This window comes from Chanodichthys erythropterus, chromosome 20 (genome assembly GCF_024489055.1).
Source record: "Chanodichthys erythropterus isolate Z2021 chromosome 20, ASM2448905v1, whole genome shotgun sequence".
Lineage (NCBI taxonomy): Eukaryota > Metazoa > Chordata > Actinopteri > Cypriniformes > Xenocyprididae > Chanodichthys > Chanodichthys erythropterus.
Genome location: NC_090240.1, coordinates 7,796,645 through 7,814,135, shown reverse-complemented (window position 1 = coordinate 7,814,135; position 17,491 = coordinate 7,796,645). Strand labels below are relative to the sequence as shown.

The following is a 17,491-nucleotide window of genomic DNA, read 5'->3' as shown; positions in this document are numbered from 1 at the left end:
ATGGTGTGCAGAATTAGAGCTGACATCATGAGCACGTGTAAATTTGCCTTATGTAAAAACCGGGGAAAAAAGAGAAGACCGTCCCCTGAATGAGGACTGAGCTCAGAAACTTGTCCAAAGGCTTGAACGCATTCTTTCTGGGGCTGGAGCACTGTGCGGTCGGAGCCTTTGAAGCAGATAAACCCTTTAAAACCATGAAGAGCATTTTCATACATTTTAGCCAGAGGCAGGTGGTTAGATTAAAAGGGTTTCGCTAAAGTACGCTCTTTGTCCAAACCTCTATATGTTAAAACAAGCTGTTTTGTCTGTGGACTACAGTGTCAGATTTGCTGAAATTTGTGTGCTTGTTTCACTCATGCTGACTAATGTGCTCAGTTTATGGCTTTTTGTTTATTATGATGATAGATGAAATAATTCAGCTTTAAAATAAGCTAGAGCTACTGTACTGAAGGATTTCTTATACAATTTCTGTTCATACGCTGTTGTTTGAAGTCATGTTAGCACTACAGAAGAGAAAAGATCATTTTGATGTTTTCTACAAGAAACTGATTCAGACCTCCGTGTAAACATGCGTCAGTGGACAATTGCTGACAGCATTTGCTGCATGTCTGTTTCAGTAGCGGCCGTGTGGCAAAAGTCAGTTTCCATAGTGATTGCGGTGAATGCAGTAGATTTGTAGCACAGTGTAGTGAGGGCAGATTGCAGACATTGTGACGTGCTCGCTGTTGTGCATGATGTGTTTGGCTGTAGATCCTAAAAACAGAAGTCTGCGTTTCACTGTTGCGTTAAAAATGATCAGTTCCTAATGTTAACAAACACACCATATGTGTTTTGTTCTAGTGATTTGTGTGCATAAATATCTATAACAAGGAAGGGGAAAGTATTTATTTATTTATTGAAGAATAAATGATGAAGTCGAGTAAATGCTGGTTTAGGCCTTTCTGGAACATGAGTGCAATTTTGAGGCAAAAAAAAAAAATTGTTTGCTAATGAAAGGAGACACAAAAAAAACCCTGAATATATCAATGGGAGCAAACCCCAGCAGAAACACTAATATAACAAGGAGGCTGAGACCATTTTGCTGTTGCCTAGCAACACTTGAACAAAATTTTAAAACCATTTCGATGCCCCATACTGCTTTGAGGGATGTATATTTTTATATAGCCCACCTCAATGCTCACACAGAACCCGGTTCACTTAGATTCACTTAGACGCTGTACTTGTAACCGACATTATAATCATCAAGATTTGCAAAGTCAGGTCAGAGACACTGAACACAAGCATTCTCAAATAGTAGTGACACTAGAAGGATTGATCACTCTCTTACAGCCGACAGCATTTGCATATTTCATTAGAACTAAATCAAGCCCAAGTCACTATGGGGTAGATGAGACAAATCATTTATGAATATGCAGATATGTAATGGTTTTTATTCATTCAAATCATTTCAAACAATTGTTCGTTATATACTCTAAACAATGCTGGGTTAAAAACAACCCAAGTTGGGTTGAAAATGGAAAAACCCAGCGGTTGGGTTAAATGTTTGCCTAATGTGCTGGGTAGTTTTCTTTAACCCAAATATTGTTTAAAAATTACTATATGGCTGGCTTAAAATGAACCCAAAATAGGTTGGAAATTCAAAATCAGACACATAATTACTAGAAGCAATAATAATAATCAAAAAGTGAACATTTATTAATAAGCTATTTAATGTATGTTTATTGATTAATCACACTCTAAAAAATGCTGGGTTAAATATGGACAAAACCAGAGATTGGGTTGTTTTCACCCAGCCATTTTTTTCAACCAAATTGTTTTTGCTCACCCCCAAATATAGGCAGATTTGTGGGGTATTTTAAGATGAAACTTGACCAGACCAGAGACTTATATTACATCTTGTGAAAGAGGGCATAATAGGTGCCCTTTAACCCAACCTGCTGGGTTTGTCCATATTTAACCCAACTTGGGTTGTTTTTTAGAGTGTATTAATGATTAAACATGTTAATAAATGTTCATTTCCAACATATTTTGGGTTTACTTTAAGCAAGAAATAAAGTAATTTTTAAACAATAGTTGGGTTAAATAAAACTACCCAACAGGTTGGTCAAACATATAACCCAACCGCTGGGTTTGTCCATTTTTAACCCAACTTGGGTTGTTTTAAACCCAGCATTTTTAAGATGTATTGTGCAACTTATGAAGACTTCCTCATCTTACATACTAAACTACATAATCCACTATATACACAAGCCTGATAAACAATAAATAGATATAATAGTTCTTTCAGATCATTCAATTCAAATGTATGGTTTGGTTTAAAATGTACTTTGTATTTGTTGTTTATGCTTCATATGGCGACATCCAAATTTTCCCTTACATCAAAATGATATGATTTCATATGACTAAATAAACCTGACTGCATTACGTTACGTCAAAGAAAGTCAAATCAAGGGTCGCGATAATGGTCAAATCAGGTAGAACCAAGCATGTTTCTCTCAAACACAAAACAACAGGCTCCGAACTACAGTATAGTTCATTTTAAATAATTATTCTGCCCTTGATGGGCAGCAGTTGATTATTAAGTATATCTGTCTAAATGAGTCTGTCTGGGCATTACATGGGTGTCACCAGCAAGCCAAAAGTACTCAAGCGTCCACAGCAGGTGCATAAATATGTCATGTTTTCTCAGCCCATAACCAAAGGGAGATGCAGCCAGATGGAGTGCAAATTCTAAATTTCATGTAGTATCATTAGTAGGTTAGTTCACCCCTCATTGGTTCACCATCTGCTTCCAATTGAGTCCTCCACTCTGAGCCAAGCTCTGAGAGACGAGGTGAAATCTACACCACTCCGACCCAAATCCCTCATTCAGCTCATTCACTTTCCATTAACCGATGTTTAATGACATTCACAATTCTGTCATTGATGATTTTAGAAGAAATCAAAAAGCTAGCTAAAGAGTAAAGTTCATGACATGGATTGAAAATGTGCTTACCACATATTTAAAGACTTCCGACAGAAGGTCAAGTGTGCTGTATGCAGTCCGATAAAAGATAGTGTCCCAGACCATTCATCATTCTCTCTTCTTCTGAAGTGTCCTCAGATTCAGACGAGGGATGGTATGTTCCTGCTCACACCTGATGCTGTGTCAGTGGCTTCACCTGTTCTGCTCCTCATCTGCCATATTTATGATGGTATATTTCGGTTTGAAGTGGGCTGGGTTTGAGGATTGCAATTCTTCTTTAGAATGAGGAATGAATGCATGAGTTCATTTTTACCTCATGGCAGCCCCAGATGTGAGCGTGTGTGAATGTCAATTCAAGATTTTCAGGATTTAAAGGGAATAAAATTACTTCTAGTCTGTATATGTGTTTGCATTTCAATTCCAAGGAGTTGGGAATATTCTACTGCGATCTAAATAATTGTCTCTGTGTTCGATGTTAACATATGCACATAAAGATAAAGACTTGCGTGCTTGACCTGAAAATGTGTGTGTGTGTGTCTGTGTGTGTGTGTGTGTGTCCGTTGGGGGGTGTTGGTGGGGGGGGTGTTGACTTTCACATGACATTGACGCTCTGGAAATGTTGAGTAGCTGCTGATCTCAGACAGTCGCTGCTCGGTGGATTCAGCACCACTCGCCCGTGGACAGCTCCCGCTGGACCGCTTTACATGGACACAACACTCGTTTATGCGCCAAGTCATACTGGAAGTTTACAACTTAGAAAGGAATCTACGGACACCTCACTGCATGACACACGGACATATTCCCTTTGGAAAAGAATCCAAATTCACTGTAAGTATTTGGAAATGATTTTCAGTGTTTCACTGATTTGAAAATGTTCAAATCAGTGTGCGTGTGTGTTTATATGCATTCATTTTAAGGGGTATAACAATAGTAAATACACCAAAAAACACATAATTGAGAAGCTGGATGATCGTTCGATCGATTTTTTTTTTTTTTTTTTTTTTTTTTTACATATATTTAAATTGAGTGTCATTCTGTCTCAGTTAGAGACGGCAGATCTCAGTGTTTTTGTGTGTCGCCTTCGATTTCAAACGGTTGGAAAAACAATGATTTGGTGTGATTTGGTGTCTTCAGGTTAACTGAAACTGTGTCGAGTTCGATCGGCGGTTTGTGTGGATCTCTACTGCTGTCTGAAATCAGAGACATGGCGACAAACAACACCAAAAACACCGATGGACAAGTTGTGACGGAACTCAACGAGATCACAACTAACGACAAACCCAAATCAGAGGACGCCAAACCGGAGAAGAAAAAGAAAGACATTCCAGCCAGAGAAACTTGGGGTGGGAGATTTGATTTTCTCCTGTCATGTGTGGGCTACGCCATCGGCCTGGGCAACGTGTGGAGATTTCCATATCTGTGCGGGAAAAACGGCGGAGGTAAGAGCAGATCACCTTCTCCAAGAGTCTGAGATGTTGTGCCAGGATGTATGTGTGCTTTGTGTTGCTGTGCACAGCCCCACTTGGTGCTTTCATGTATTTCTGTGATTCCAGGGGCTTTCTTGATTCCTTATTTTTTGACGCTAGTTTTTGCGGGAGTTCCTCTATTTTTTCTTGAATGCGCTCTTGGACAATATACTTCCATTGGCGGCCTTGGAGTATGGAAACTAGCTCCAATGTTCAAAGGTATACCATTTCTATCCAGCACTTTTCTTTCTCATCTACCCCATTACTTTAATGCTATAAATACAAGCTGGTTTCTAGAAGTGTGTGAGACCTTCAGTAAATGCAACTTGAGTAGATTTAAACGCATGTTGTAAGTTTCTGAAGATATTCGCAGATCTTCCAATTTAGTAAGGCGTCTTTAATGCTGCATAAAAGCCGTATTGTATATGCTGGCTTTGACATGCTGCTGTGTAAGTTATAACACAATATGTCATAACTACAGGTGTTGGTCTTGCGGCTGCTGTTCTCTCATTCTGGCTGAACATTTACTACATTGTCATCATTGCCTGGGCCCTGTACTACTTATACAACTCCTTTACCACTGTAAGCATTCCTTGTCACGTGTGCTTGCATGCAAAAAAATTGGAAACTTGGCATGTTTTGGTCAGTATTCTGGGGTATTTGTTAAATGAAAATGTAAAGCATTGTTCTACTCTTTGTAGGAGCTTCCATGGAAAACGTGTAACAATCCATGGAACACTGAGAGATGTTATACAAACTACAGCATAGTAGACACCACCAATCTCACCAGTGCTGTCATGGAGTTTTGGGAGTAAGATTTGATGAAAAAATCAATGTGCATGACCTACTTTGACCTTTGTGCATTAAAAACAAAAAACACATGTGTACAGTGAGTGTCTTGTTGTCAAGTGTAATTGTGTTGCATGATGTGCTTATACAGACGCAATGTGCATCAAATGACTGATGGCTTAGAAAAACCTGGTGAAATTCGTGTTCCACTTGCAATAACACTGGCCATAGCCTGGGTCCTCGTGTACTTCTGTATCTGGAAAGGTGTTAGCTGGACTGGAAAGGTGAGATTGTCTTTGTTGGTCTGTCTTCAGGGCTTCGGTCTGAAATTTGAGCGAGTTTGTAATAATTTCATCACGTTAAATGTAAAGCACACATGGTTGCAATAATCTGTGGCTCTGTGAGTTACCTGTCCCGTGTAAGCAATGCAGTTTTTTTAACATGCTGAATAAACGAATACATGTTGGGAATCTTTTATAGAGAAATCAATGTTTTGCAGGTTGTTTACTTCTCTGCCACCTACCCCTACTTCATGTTGTTCATTTTGTTTATCCGTGGAGTGACCCTGCCTGGGGCTAAAGAGGGAATCTTGTTCTATATCACTCCTGATTTTCAGAAGCTGAAGGAGTCTGAGGTAATTGAGCACGTTTAATCATTCAAACAAGATTGAACGAAGCTGGTCTAGCTGCTAAATAGTTTGATTTTCCATCCCAGGTTTGGCTGGATGCTGCAACACAGATTTTCTTCTCCTATGGTTTGGGTCTAGGCTCCCTTATTGCTCTGGGCAGCTACAACCCTTTTAATAACAATGTGTACAGGTATGACTGACGCAGTTTTAAAATCAACATTTCATCAGTTGACTTTGATTTTAAGCTTGAGTATTCATCTTTTTGATGCTGTGAATAATGTTTGCTTGATGTGAACAAGTATAACTGTGGCTGACTGTCATGAATTGTGAGAATTACTGTTAAATGAAACTGCATTTGGCTAATATATCACTTACATAATCAATCTTCTCCTTAAATGCCAAATTGATGTGCAGCTTCCAGGTCAGTTAGGAGAACGCTTTATAGCACATTTGAGGACGGATTTCTTTTCCCCCTTTTTTTTTTCTTTCTGCAGGGATTCTATCATCGTGTGCTGTATAAATTCCTTCACTAGTATGTTTGCTGGATTTGTGATTTTCTCTATTGTGGGCTTCATGGCACATGTGACAAAGAGACCAATTGCTCAAGTAGCTGCATCTGGTAATCAGCTCATTTTACATAATTAGAATATTGCACTTTGAAGTAGTGGGATTACAAAAAGTTTCATCATTTAATATCTAGATATTTCTTTCAGATAACTGAAATGCTTTTTTTCATGCCTTGCGCAGGTCCTGGTTTGGCATTTTTAGCTTATCCAGAAGCTGTGACGCAGTTGCCCGTCTCACCATTGTGGGCTATTCTCTTCTTCTCCATGCTGCTGATGCTGGGAATCGACAGTCAGGTGAGAATATCACATATTCAAGCTCTGACCTAGAAAGAGAAGTGAACGGATCTGCTAGGTTCTCCGGCATCAGTGACGGTGTCCCTGGTGGCCACACAAGGAAACATACGGAGCATTAAAAAACTTAATTAGCCTTGAGCCCAAAAAAACCTTTTGATGCTGATATCTGCCTTTATGGCTACAAGATTTTAAATTGATGTTCTTTATCTATTATGCAGGAGTTTTTGTTTTGTTTAGTGGCAATATTCAAATAAAACCAAACTGAATCCCAGCCCTGTTGCATAACAAATACCAAATTTATAGTCAATGAGTTGTTTTGGTTTTTATTCTTCTTCTTCTTGTTGTTTTCTTTGTTTTTGGAAAGTTGTATAAAACAAACAAACAAAAAAAGCTAAAATCTGATTAGATAAGCCATGTTCAAAGTCACTATGTAATAGCTGTGCTCACAATGCAACAACAAACAGCCATGAAACAACGTTAAAACAACCTTTTTCCCATATAAATGCAATATTGGTTTACACATTGGTTTGCAGTTCTGCACAGTGGAGGGCTTCATCACTGCTCTGGTGGATGAGTTCCCGCGACTGCTCAGGAACAGGAGAGAGATTTTCATTGCATGTGTTTGCATTGTGTCCTACGCCATTGGGCTGTCCAATATCACACAGGTACATCAGACTTGAATAAAGCAGATGAGGCAATGATGAGACTGTGCACAGCTGCAGGGACTTATATTACACACTTGTGTTTTTCCTGTGTTAGGGCGGCCTGTATGTGTTTAAACTCTTCGACTATTACTCAGCCAGCGGGATGTGTCTGCTCTTCCTGGTGTTCTTTGAGTGTATCTCAATCTCCTGGTGCTATGGTGAGTCATTTTTGTATCCTGTTACTCTGTGTCTGTATTTTGCATTGTGCTCATCCTTTGCACTGTATAGCATTATAAAAATGGACAGAAATGCTTTGGTCGTCAGTCATAAATAGTCATCAATAATTCTGTCAAGACAAAAGTGCATCCAGTTGGACAGGACTGTTCTGACCGCAAAATGGCATCAGTGCCATTACTGTTGCAAAATACTTTTGTATACATTGTATATTTCTGTTAAGTGCATGTATATGTATGCAAATGTGTGTGTATGTAGGTATATATGTGCAAAGTTTTGTTTTACCATGCCAGTAAATCTAGAATTTTGTATAGACCAGCCAATGTGTATTTAAGCAAACAGATGGTAGTAACCATCATAAATTAAAGTTTGTGTCCTTAGGAGACAATGATGATAAAAATAGTGCTTGAGATTTTCATTGATATTGAAATTCATTCATTTAGTTCCTAACCATCAGCACTATGTTGGTCTTGGTTTGCCTATAGCTTGTATTTTTCTCAAGCTCTTCTTTCCTGTTTATGGGATGGTCATTTGGGATTGCTAAATCACCACTGTCATTTTTATTTTTGGGCATTATTCTTGATGACGTGGTCAGGAATTTAGTGTTTGATGCTGCTGCCTGCAGGTGCTGAATAGTCTCATGAGCTTTCTTGAGAGTCTCTGTACCTTGAGTAATTGGCATTGCTAACTCTGTATATGTCCCCCGATATGTCTGTTGCCATCATTTGTGCTTCTGCTTTCCTTCTGTCCTCAAGCCATTGGTAGGATTTCTCAGTGTTTGCCACCTTTGCTGTCTGGTAGTGTGACATGCCTGTTTTTCCATGGATATTCCTGGCATTTTTGCCCCTTAATCCAATCTGTCAATCAGCAGCTGCCTGGGAAATTGTATTCGGTGCACATCTCTGAGAGCCATGTGTCTGATATACAATGAAGCCTTCACAATTTTGAATCCAGTTCAACCCTTTCTGTCCTTATCTGTGGTGGCTGAGAGAGCTCAACGCGCTGCAACTGAAGAAAACACATGCAAATAAAAAACACCAGTAAATGAATCAGTTTGACAACACGTGTTCCAAAATTTCACAACACAACTAAATACAGAAACGCACTGCAAAAGTTCACAACACAACCAAATACAGAAACACACTGCAAATAGCACAAAGCTCAATGCGCTACAACTAAAGAAAACACATGAAAATAGAAAAAATCCAGCAAATTAAGAAATCAGTTTGACAACACATGTGCTCCAAAATTTCACAACCCAACCAAATACAGAAATGTGCTGGGAGTGCATTGAAAAATAAGCATGGGTTCATCACTTGTTGGGGTCTCCTTGAAACATTTCCATTGTCGTCTGTGCTATTTGCAGCGTGTTTCAGTATTTGGTTGCATTGTGATTATTTGCAGCACATGTGTTGCAATGTTTTCTTAATTTGCTGGTGTTTTTTTCTATCTGCATGTGTTTTGAGGTCTCTCAGCCACCATACGTATCATGTTTACCCTCTTCACAATCATCCTATCACACGTTTTTGTTTTTTTAGATTGAATGACATTTCCATGTCTTTGCTCTAGATCAGGAGTGCTCAAATTTAAATCTTTGTGGTCCACTCAACAATTTTCCACTGAGCTGAAGGTCCACAGACTCCACAGGACTACAATACGTCTAGATTCTCAATATGATACTCAATATTTTGTCACCTCTATGTTCTATGTGTAATTTCGCTCAAAATATGTGTTCTTTGATAAGTGGTGCTTATTGTTACCACTCTTAACAGTTGCATTTTGGTGCAAATTAAAGGGTTACTTCAGGATTTAGCATTAAGCTTTGTATTAGTAGAATACCACTAGTATTTTCGAATTTGCATGCTTTCCCCCTTCATATCAGCCCGAGATGAGAGATTTATGCATTTTTATTCTGTAAAAAAGCCTCCGATGGCGCAAAAATCGTCATTTTGCGTCATCGGAGGCTTTTTTGGCCAGAGGCTTAAAACTACAGCCAGTAATAGCAAGTAGTTCCGCATTTTTTCACCACGCCAATACATATTCGCGTTTGAGGTTACTCACGGACATAGATCAGGCCAGGCTGTTCGTCCTCTGGGAAAGTGAATATCGATGGTATCGCGGTGTCCTTCTCTTCATTGCAAGGATATTTGGTTCGTAGTCCTTGTGCTTGAAATGGAGACTACATATTCTGCGTTTTTTTAGGTTTTCTATAACGGTGTCATCTCCAAACTTCGGGTGTTTGATGGCCCGCAGCCACTGTTTACATCGCTTCAAATCTTTAACTTTATCGGAAAATGATGGAAACTTACTTGTCCTTTCCTGGTTTTGGGTGTACATCCAGGTACAAAGCATTTTAGCACCATTTCGCTGTAAATGTATGAACTAACTCACGATTTATTTGTTTGAATTTTCCTGTATGCCGCCTGTAACCGATAGGCGTGGTTTGGGCATGGCCTCGCAAGGGCAGCAAAACAAGTGCATTCTGGGAGTTGTCTTTCATCCACATTAGTCAAAAATACATTTTCTGCCTTTTCTCAGTCTAGAAAGCTCCAAATTCAAAAATAATTTCACATTTCTACTACATAAATGACCAATTTTAAATACACATTCATCTTTCCAGGGGTGAAGTACCCCTTTAAGCACAAATGTTTGGTGCATTTTTGGATTAGAATAAATGCATAGTTGCCTTCCAGTCTTTTGTAAATGCACAATTTTCCTTGTCAGTCTTACTTTTGGCCACTGTCAGCTCTTCCGACATTTACTATTTTGCTAATGGAACTCGACAAAACAGATTACCTACATGAGATTTGTAAATGTCTCTACATTAGGGCTGGAGAGTGTTGTCATAGTTTATGACATTATGCTGCTCTGATTAGGCATTGTGAAAGTTCTTTTCTTTCAGAAATAAAAAGTGTTACTAAAGCTGTCACTAGTGTGGTACCCTTTCAGAAGGTACTAACAAGTACCATTTAGGCACTAATATGTATATTTAAGATGCAGCACTAATATGCAGCCTTAAGAGGTAAATAATGTACAAAAGTGTACCTTTTAAAATGGTTCAATAGTGGGGTTGCTGTAGCTTAATCCACAAGGAAGATGTGTGATGCAGAATGAATGAAGATATACTACTTTTATTAAACATGGAGATAACTCAAACACAACAATAAATAAATGTTAACATGAAGAAATGAGGGTCCTAATTAGGGACCATGGCAATGAATGAGTAATGAATGAATGAGTAAACTCAGACAAATGGTGACAAGGAAAACTGAGACTAAAACTAAACAATACAGAGACACAGAACATGACTGTGGCATAACTCAACCCCACCCCCGACCTCCTCGCGCTATATACACTATAGTCCAAACTTAAGGAAGGCAGGAGAGAGGGGGCTCTGGAGGAGGATGAGGAGCAGGCAGAGGAAGACAACATTGAGACGATGGACAGGGTGGAGATGATGGTGTGAAGAGCCAGGGTGGAGGCAGGAGAAACGAGAGCAGAGACGTGGTGGATGGTCCACAGTGGAGCCAATGGAGGAAGGAACCGTAGTGGAGCCATAGTGGAGCTTTGGTGGTGAGACCGGGTGGTACCAGTGAGACAACTGACTGAGGTGAAGACAGGAGGTAAGCGTGACTGAGGTGGAGGTGTGGGATTGACAGACTAGGGTGGAGATAGTGGGAGTAAGGACAATGGTGGAACTGGAGGGAAGGAGGAGCCATAGTGGAGTCAGAGGGGTGCAGGGTTTAGGCGCAGCTGCTCACTCGGAAGTCCGAGGTGGAGTCAGAGCAATGGTGGAGAAAGGTAGAGCCAGAGGGATGAGGGAGCCCGGCAGAGCCTGAGGAATGGCTCTCATGGGGGAGCCAAGGGAGCATTGAGCCAAGGTGGAGCCAGTGGGTTGGGGGGCTAAGGTGTAGTCAGAAACTTGAGCGATCCACAAATCAGGGCGGAGCTGACTGGAAAGTGGATCCTTGCAGCAGAGCAGAACCACTGGAGGAGCCAAGGGCTGAAGGCAGACAAGCAGAGATAAGGCCGATGAACTGGATGGCTTTGACAGTGAAGGAGGGAGAGGAATGCTGGGCGGGACCATCCGCAATGAAGGAGATTTGGAGCTGGGCAACAAAGACTTGGATGGCTTGGAATTAGGTTTATCCAGCGATGACTTTGACGACTTGGAACTGGATGGGACCAGTGGCGACTGCAATACAGCAAACCTTTCCTCATCTAGCTCACCACATAATAACTCCTCAGTAACCCAGCTCTGTGTGCGTACCTCAGTGTTCCAGAGCTCCAAATCAGCGATGGGCTCTGGCAATTTCTGGCTGGTGTTGTAAAATACGCAAAGCAAGCGGTCGGAAAGATGAGTGAATCACGCCAGATCGAGAAAGTCCCTTGTGGGACAAATAAGGGTCAAATAAGGGTCAAATAAGGACCATCCATCCCAAGCTTTTTTAACATATCACTTACGCTGCATCTGAAAATGCATACTGTATAGTAGGTACTGCATAGTAGGTACTGCATTTGGTTTTAAACTATTTTCATGACTGTTAAAAAAAGTTTGTTCTATTTAACATGAATGTGTGTAGTATGAATGACTGGATTGTTGGATTTCAAATCAGTAGTGGTTGAGGCAACAAAAATAACTATTTTATGGATTGTAAAATCTTATTAGTAAATGGTTACTACAAAAAGTAATCCTATTACTGTAGTGCGTTATAGTTGCGCATTACTGTCCAACACTGTATGTTTTGAGTATTTGATTTCATACACAACAAAAGTCTCAGTTCATATGGAATAGAGTACACCTGAGTCGTCTGTACTGCTACGGATAGAAAGATGAATGATAGATGGATGTATTCCAGTCTCTTCCATCAATCTAATTGTTGCAGTGAATTGATCTAATCTTTATTAAATTGTATGTAATTTCAGGTGTGAACAAGTTTTATGATAACATCCAGGAAATGATTGGATACAAGCCTTGTATATGGTGGAAACTGTGCTGGGTTTTCTTCACCCCTCTAGTTGTTGCTGTAAGTAACCTACTTTATTCTTTTTAATATGACATTTCATGAAGAATACAACATGACCAGATTTTGCCATTTTTTTTTTTAAAGCTATTGCCATTTTTGTGACAAACATTAAAATAAATGGATAAAAGTATAGTATACCTGTTCTTTTAGAAGTCCTTTCCTGAAAAGATGATGTAATGTTGTTAAAATTCTTTGAATACTATGTCAAATCCAAAATGTGAAAAATTTTGGAAAGTAATTGGAAACTAACCATTGAAAACTAAATTATGCAACTGATTTGTTTTTGATGTTGAAAAATTACTATCAAAGCAGCTTCACATTAATAAGCAGGAAATAATAATGTTAATGTTGCAAAGTGCATCAATCATGAATTACTGAAGGCATTAATGTCAATATCAACCCTTTTCACATTTCTGGGTTTCTCATAAGTGGAATATGTCATAGCTTTTATAGGGGTGAATGAGAGACTTCATTAAATATATTGTTTTGTGTTTAATGTGTTCACATTGCAAAAGATAAACTCCACAATAGTGTTTTCATAACTTTCAAAAAGAGGAAAAAGAGAGAGAGCGATTGATAATGGCAGTTAGAAAAGATGAAAGATGTCATTTTTACTGTCACTACCATACCCGCTGTATAACACCCTCACAGCAGCCCGAACTAGTCTTTTGTAATTTGATGAAAATGTAATATAATACTAAGCATAGAGTTATAAATGTACATACATTTTTAAAAAAAATGAAAATATAAAAAGTTTTGCAGGATATACAAAATTGATAAGCGTTAAAACGTGTCATGACAGTCTGTGAAAAGGGTCTATTCAGCTCAAGTCAGTTCAGTGTTGATGCAATTCAGTTCAATAACAGTGCAGGTGTTGCAAAGTTAGTATCATTATCCAGCTCAATCCAGTTCAGATTTAGTTGTCTTGCAATAGTGTCAGTGACAGTTAATCAGCTATTCATTTGCACATAAAAAATGAGAAAAAATTCAAGGTGCTTCTTCAAGTACCAAAAGTAAAAAGCTTTTATTGTTGTTTCCAGCAAGCAGCATTTCAAGACATTTCCCTCTGATTCATTATATGCACATGCCATTAATGAGGGACACATTAGAATGATTTTTTTTTATTAAGGACAAGAGTCAGACTTCCAAAGATGATCCATGGTGGTTTATGGTAAATAAAAATGTAGTTAACAGCTTGATACCTAACGTGAACCTAAATTTGCAATAATATTCATAATAGAACAAACTCTTAAGAGTTATTATGTCATAAAACAGTGTTCATTTTACTACACCATTATTTGTCCCATTGACTCATTTTACTGGGTATCCAATTTTTGGACTATGATAAGGCATACTTATTATTTCTGATCCCATGTGTCTATTATGTACTAACATTTAAATGAATCATTCAATACAATGCACTTATTTTGTACATACATGTTTTATATTAGACTTATATTTTTGAAAATACCTGCATGTAATTACAGCTGTAATACATTTCTGTAATTACATCTATAATTACACTGTTTAAGGCTGGATTAAAGGATTAGTTCACTTCAGAATTAAAATTTCATGATAATTTACTCACCATCCAAGATGTTCATCATTCTTTCTTCAGTCGAAAAGAAATGAAAGTTTTTGAGGAAAACATTCCAGAATTTTTCTTCATATAGTGGACTTCACTGGGGTTCAACAGGTTGAAGGTCCAAATGTCAGTTTCAGTGCAGCTTCAAAGGGCTCTACATGATCCCAGACGAGGAATAAGGGTCTTATCTAGTGAAACGATTGGCCATTTTCTGAAAAAAAAACAAACATTTTAACTACAAATGCTCTTCTTGCACTGCTCTGTGATGCTCCACACATTACGTAATCACGTCGGAAAGTTCACGCGTGACGTAGGCCTAAGTACCAAAAAACTCCATGTCATTTTCTTCAAAATCGTCCGACATCGTTGTTTTACCTGTTTTTGGTAAAGGGTGTTTGACTTAGTCTTCACTTTGTAGACACTGGATCGTTACTTCTGCCTACGACATGCGTTTACGTAATGTGTGGAGTGGAGGCTAGTGCAAGATGAGTATTTGTGGTTAAAAAGTATATAATTTTTTTTTTTTTTTTTTTTTTTGTTTTTTTTTTTAGAAAATGGCCAATCCTTTCACTAGATAAGACCCTTATTCCTCATCTGGGATCATGTAGAGCCCTTTGAAGCTGCTCTGAAACTGACATTTGGACCCGTTGAACCCCAGTGAAGTCCACTATATGGAGAAAAATCCTGGGATGTTTTCCTCAAAAACCTTAATTTCTTTTCGACTGAAGAAAGAAAGACAAACATCTTGGATGACATGGAGGTGAGTAAATTATCAGGAAATTTTAATTCTGAAGTGAACTAATCCTAAGTAAACCTAACTCTAACCTTACCCGTTTCTGCCTCAACAGCAGCACAAGTGTTTGCAATACAATATGAACACAATAAGTACATTGTACTTCTTTTCTGATGCAAGTAAGTTAAGGCCACCTAATATAAAGTGACAACATGTTTCTAAAGTCTTGCATTCTTCACTATAAAAGTAAGAATTAGGGCTGCACGATATATCGCATGCGATTGTCACGCGCATTTCGTCAGTAAAGTGGTTCCCTGATTACCGCTAAATCACCATCACATGCTTTCAAATGCAGCGGCATTTAATAGACAGAGCCGTAGATCACTGACAAGCCACGCAATATCGCGTTCATTATCGAAGACGATTCATCTGATTCATCAATCGCAGATGAATCGTCTTCGATAATGAACGCGATATTGCGTGGCTTGTCAGTGATCTACGGCTCTGTCTATTAAATGCCGCTGCATTTGAAAGCATGTGATGGTGATTTAGCGGTAATCAGGGAACCGGCTTTACTGACGAAATGCGCGTGACAATCGCATGCGATATATCGTCCAGCCCTAGTAAGAATCATTACAGATTATAGTGTACAGTAATTATGTGAAAACTGCAGCATTTTTAAACAGAGCTTCTCTACAGGGTGTGTTCCTCTTCAGCGCGGTGCAAATGGTTCCTCTTACAATGAACAACTATGTGTTCCCTAAATGGGGCCAAGGAGTGGGCTGGCTCATGGCTTTATCCTCTATGGTTCTCATTCCTGGTTATATGGGCTACATGTTCCTCACCCTGAAGGGGACATATAAGGAGGTAACAGTTTCATTTACATATACAATAATGATCAATGTTAACACAGGCGTTAGATAGTATATCTGTGCTCACTGCTGCTGGTTCTGGGACCTCATTTCAGCGGCTCAGGATAATGCTGCAGCCTCCAGCAGTGAGGCGTGCTCAGGAGAACGGGCCGGAGCAACAGCAGCCTCAGTCACAGCCACAGCTGCCGGAGCAATCACCGCAGTCAGCGCAACCGCAGTCACCGCAACCGCAGTCACCGCAACCACAGTCACCGCAACCACAGTCACCGCAACAACCGCAGCAACCTGACCAGGCACTGCAGCAACCGCAATCACCGCAACAACCACAATCACCGCAACAACCACCGCAGCCGCAGCCACAACCGCAGCCGCAGTCTCAGCCACCAGTGCAAGCTGATAGTTCATCTCCAACTAACCCTGGCAACGACGCCAATGTCTAAAAGCAGTAGAGGTGAACCCCAGCAGAGAGCAATCAAAGATTAACAACACAGAAGACTTCCATGTTTATACAGTAATAGAATCATCTACCTCCAGGGGTCATAAATAATCAAACTAAACATAAAATGTGACAAAAAATAAAAAATAAAAATAAAATAAAAAAACACAAACAAACACTTGCATTTGAAAAACTTACACAAACTCTGTAAGCTTTCCAAATGTGAAGCAAAGAGTGTCCGTGTTAAAAAATGACTTATACTATGTATTATGTGAATTTGTCTCTACTAAGGTTATACTGTGAGTTAGATTTAAGGACAGTGCATTGTCTTGCAATGCATAAGCTATTTATGTGAGGTATAAACAGTTTCTATGTTGCACTGGGACAAAGCGGGAGTCCATGAGTATCAAAGAAAAACTGATTATGATTTTGTGGGTCATTTGTAAAAACCAAGGTGCATCAAGCAAGCCCTGTGTCCGAAGCACAATGAATTTTTATTCGGCCCTTGGGTGACCCATTATATGTTGTTGAATATTTTTGTTGAGAGAGACTGTTACTATATGTTACTTCTTTTTCTTTTCTGAGCTAAAAAAGAAAAAAAAAAAAAATGTATGTGATTTTTAGCTTTGTATTTTAATGTTGAGACCAAGGACCAAAATCATAGACTAAAGCAAAAACGAATCTATGCCTGTCAGTGTGTAGTTTGTAAAGCACAGGGTACAAAAATACAGAAAATGAGAACACCACAAAACACAGGGTGAACATTTTTGCAGATTATTCTACAGATTACTGATGAGTGCTGTCAATTCAGTGTCCTGTTTACATGTCCCCTCAGGAATATCCGAAAAAAGAAGAAGAAAAAAAATCTCAGATATGTCTCTGACCCTGAGTGCATATCAGCTCCTTAAGCCTGTGATTTATGTAGTCGCGATTTGCATGACCATTAGTTACTTCATGTGCCAAAATGCTGAATTGTTGCAGTGCTAAAACAAAATGAACTGCCCTCTCGATAACAATGGTTTACACTATACTATATTGTGCCATACCTTTTTGAAAAAGGATACGAAATATTTCTTAATACCATATTTTAGGTAAGTAGCATATACTAAAATATATTAGGGCTTTTCTGCCCCTTTTTTCCCCAAAAAAGCAAAAGCACAAAACCTAGAGTACAGAGACTTCTCCGACGACAGGGCAATGATGTGCTGACAGTTTCCGTCAAAGGCAGCTACACGTGAAAAGCATTCGGTCG

At 39.1% G+C, this 17,491-nt stretch overlaps 1 protein-coding gene across 1 annotated transcript; it reads left to right on the top strand.

The window, feature by feature from the left end:
* Positions 1-4,169: 4,169 nt before the first annotated feature.
* On the top strand, positions 4,170-16,243 carry slc6a1a (solute carrier family 6 member 1a). Its single transcript, XM_067372366.1, has 14 exons — positions 4,170-4,404; positions 4,519-4,650; positions 4,913-5,013; positions 5,133-5,242; positions 5,372-5,504; positions 5,720-5,854; positions 5,935-6,038; positions 6,343-6,467; positions 6,596-6,708; positions 7,242-7,373; positions 7,468-7,570; positions 12,513-12,613; positions 15,631-15,798; positions 15,899-16,243. Exons 1-14 carry the CDS (start codon positions 4,170-4,172, stop codon positions 16,241-16,243), a joined length of 2,037 nt encoding a protein of 678 aa, XP_067228467.1.
* The last annotated feature ends 1,248 nt before the right edge of the window (positions 16,244-17,491 follow it).

Excerpts from the sequence above, each read along its gene's own strand:
- slc6a1a (XM_067372366.1), top strand. The coding sequence starts at position 4,170 with ATGGCGACAAACAACACCAAAAACACCGATGGACAAGTTGTGACGGAA. Across the intron at positions 4,651-4,912 it reads ACTAGCTCCAATGTTCAAAG|GTGTTGGTCTTGCGGCTGCT; the intron begins GTATACCATTTC and ends TCATAACTACAG. Across the intron at positions 15,799-15,898 it reads TGAAGGGGACATATAAGGAG|CGGCTCAGGATAATGCTGCA; the intron begins GTAACAGTTTCA and ends ACCTCATTTCAG.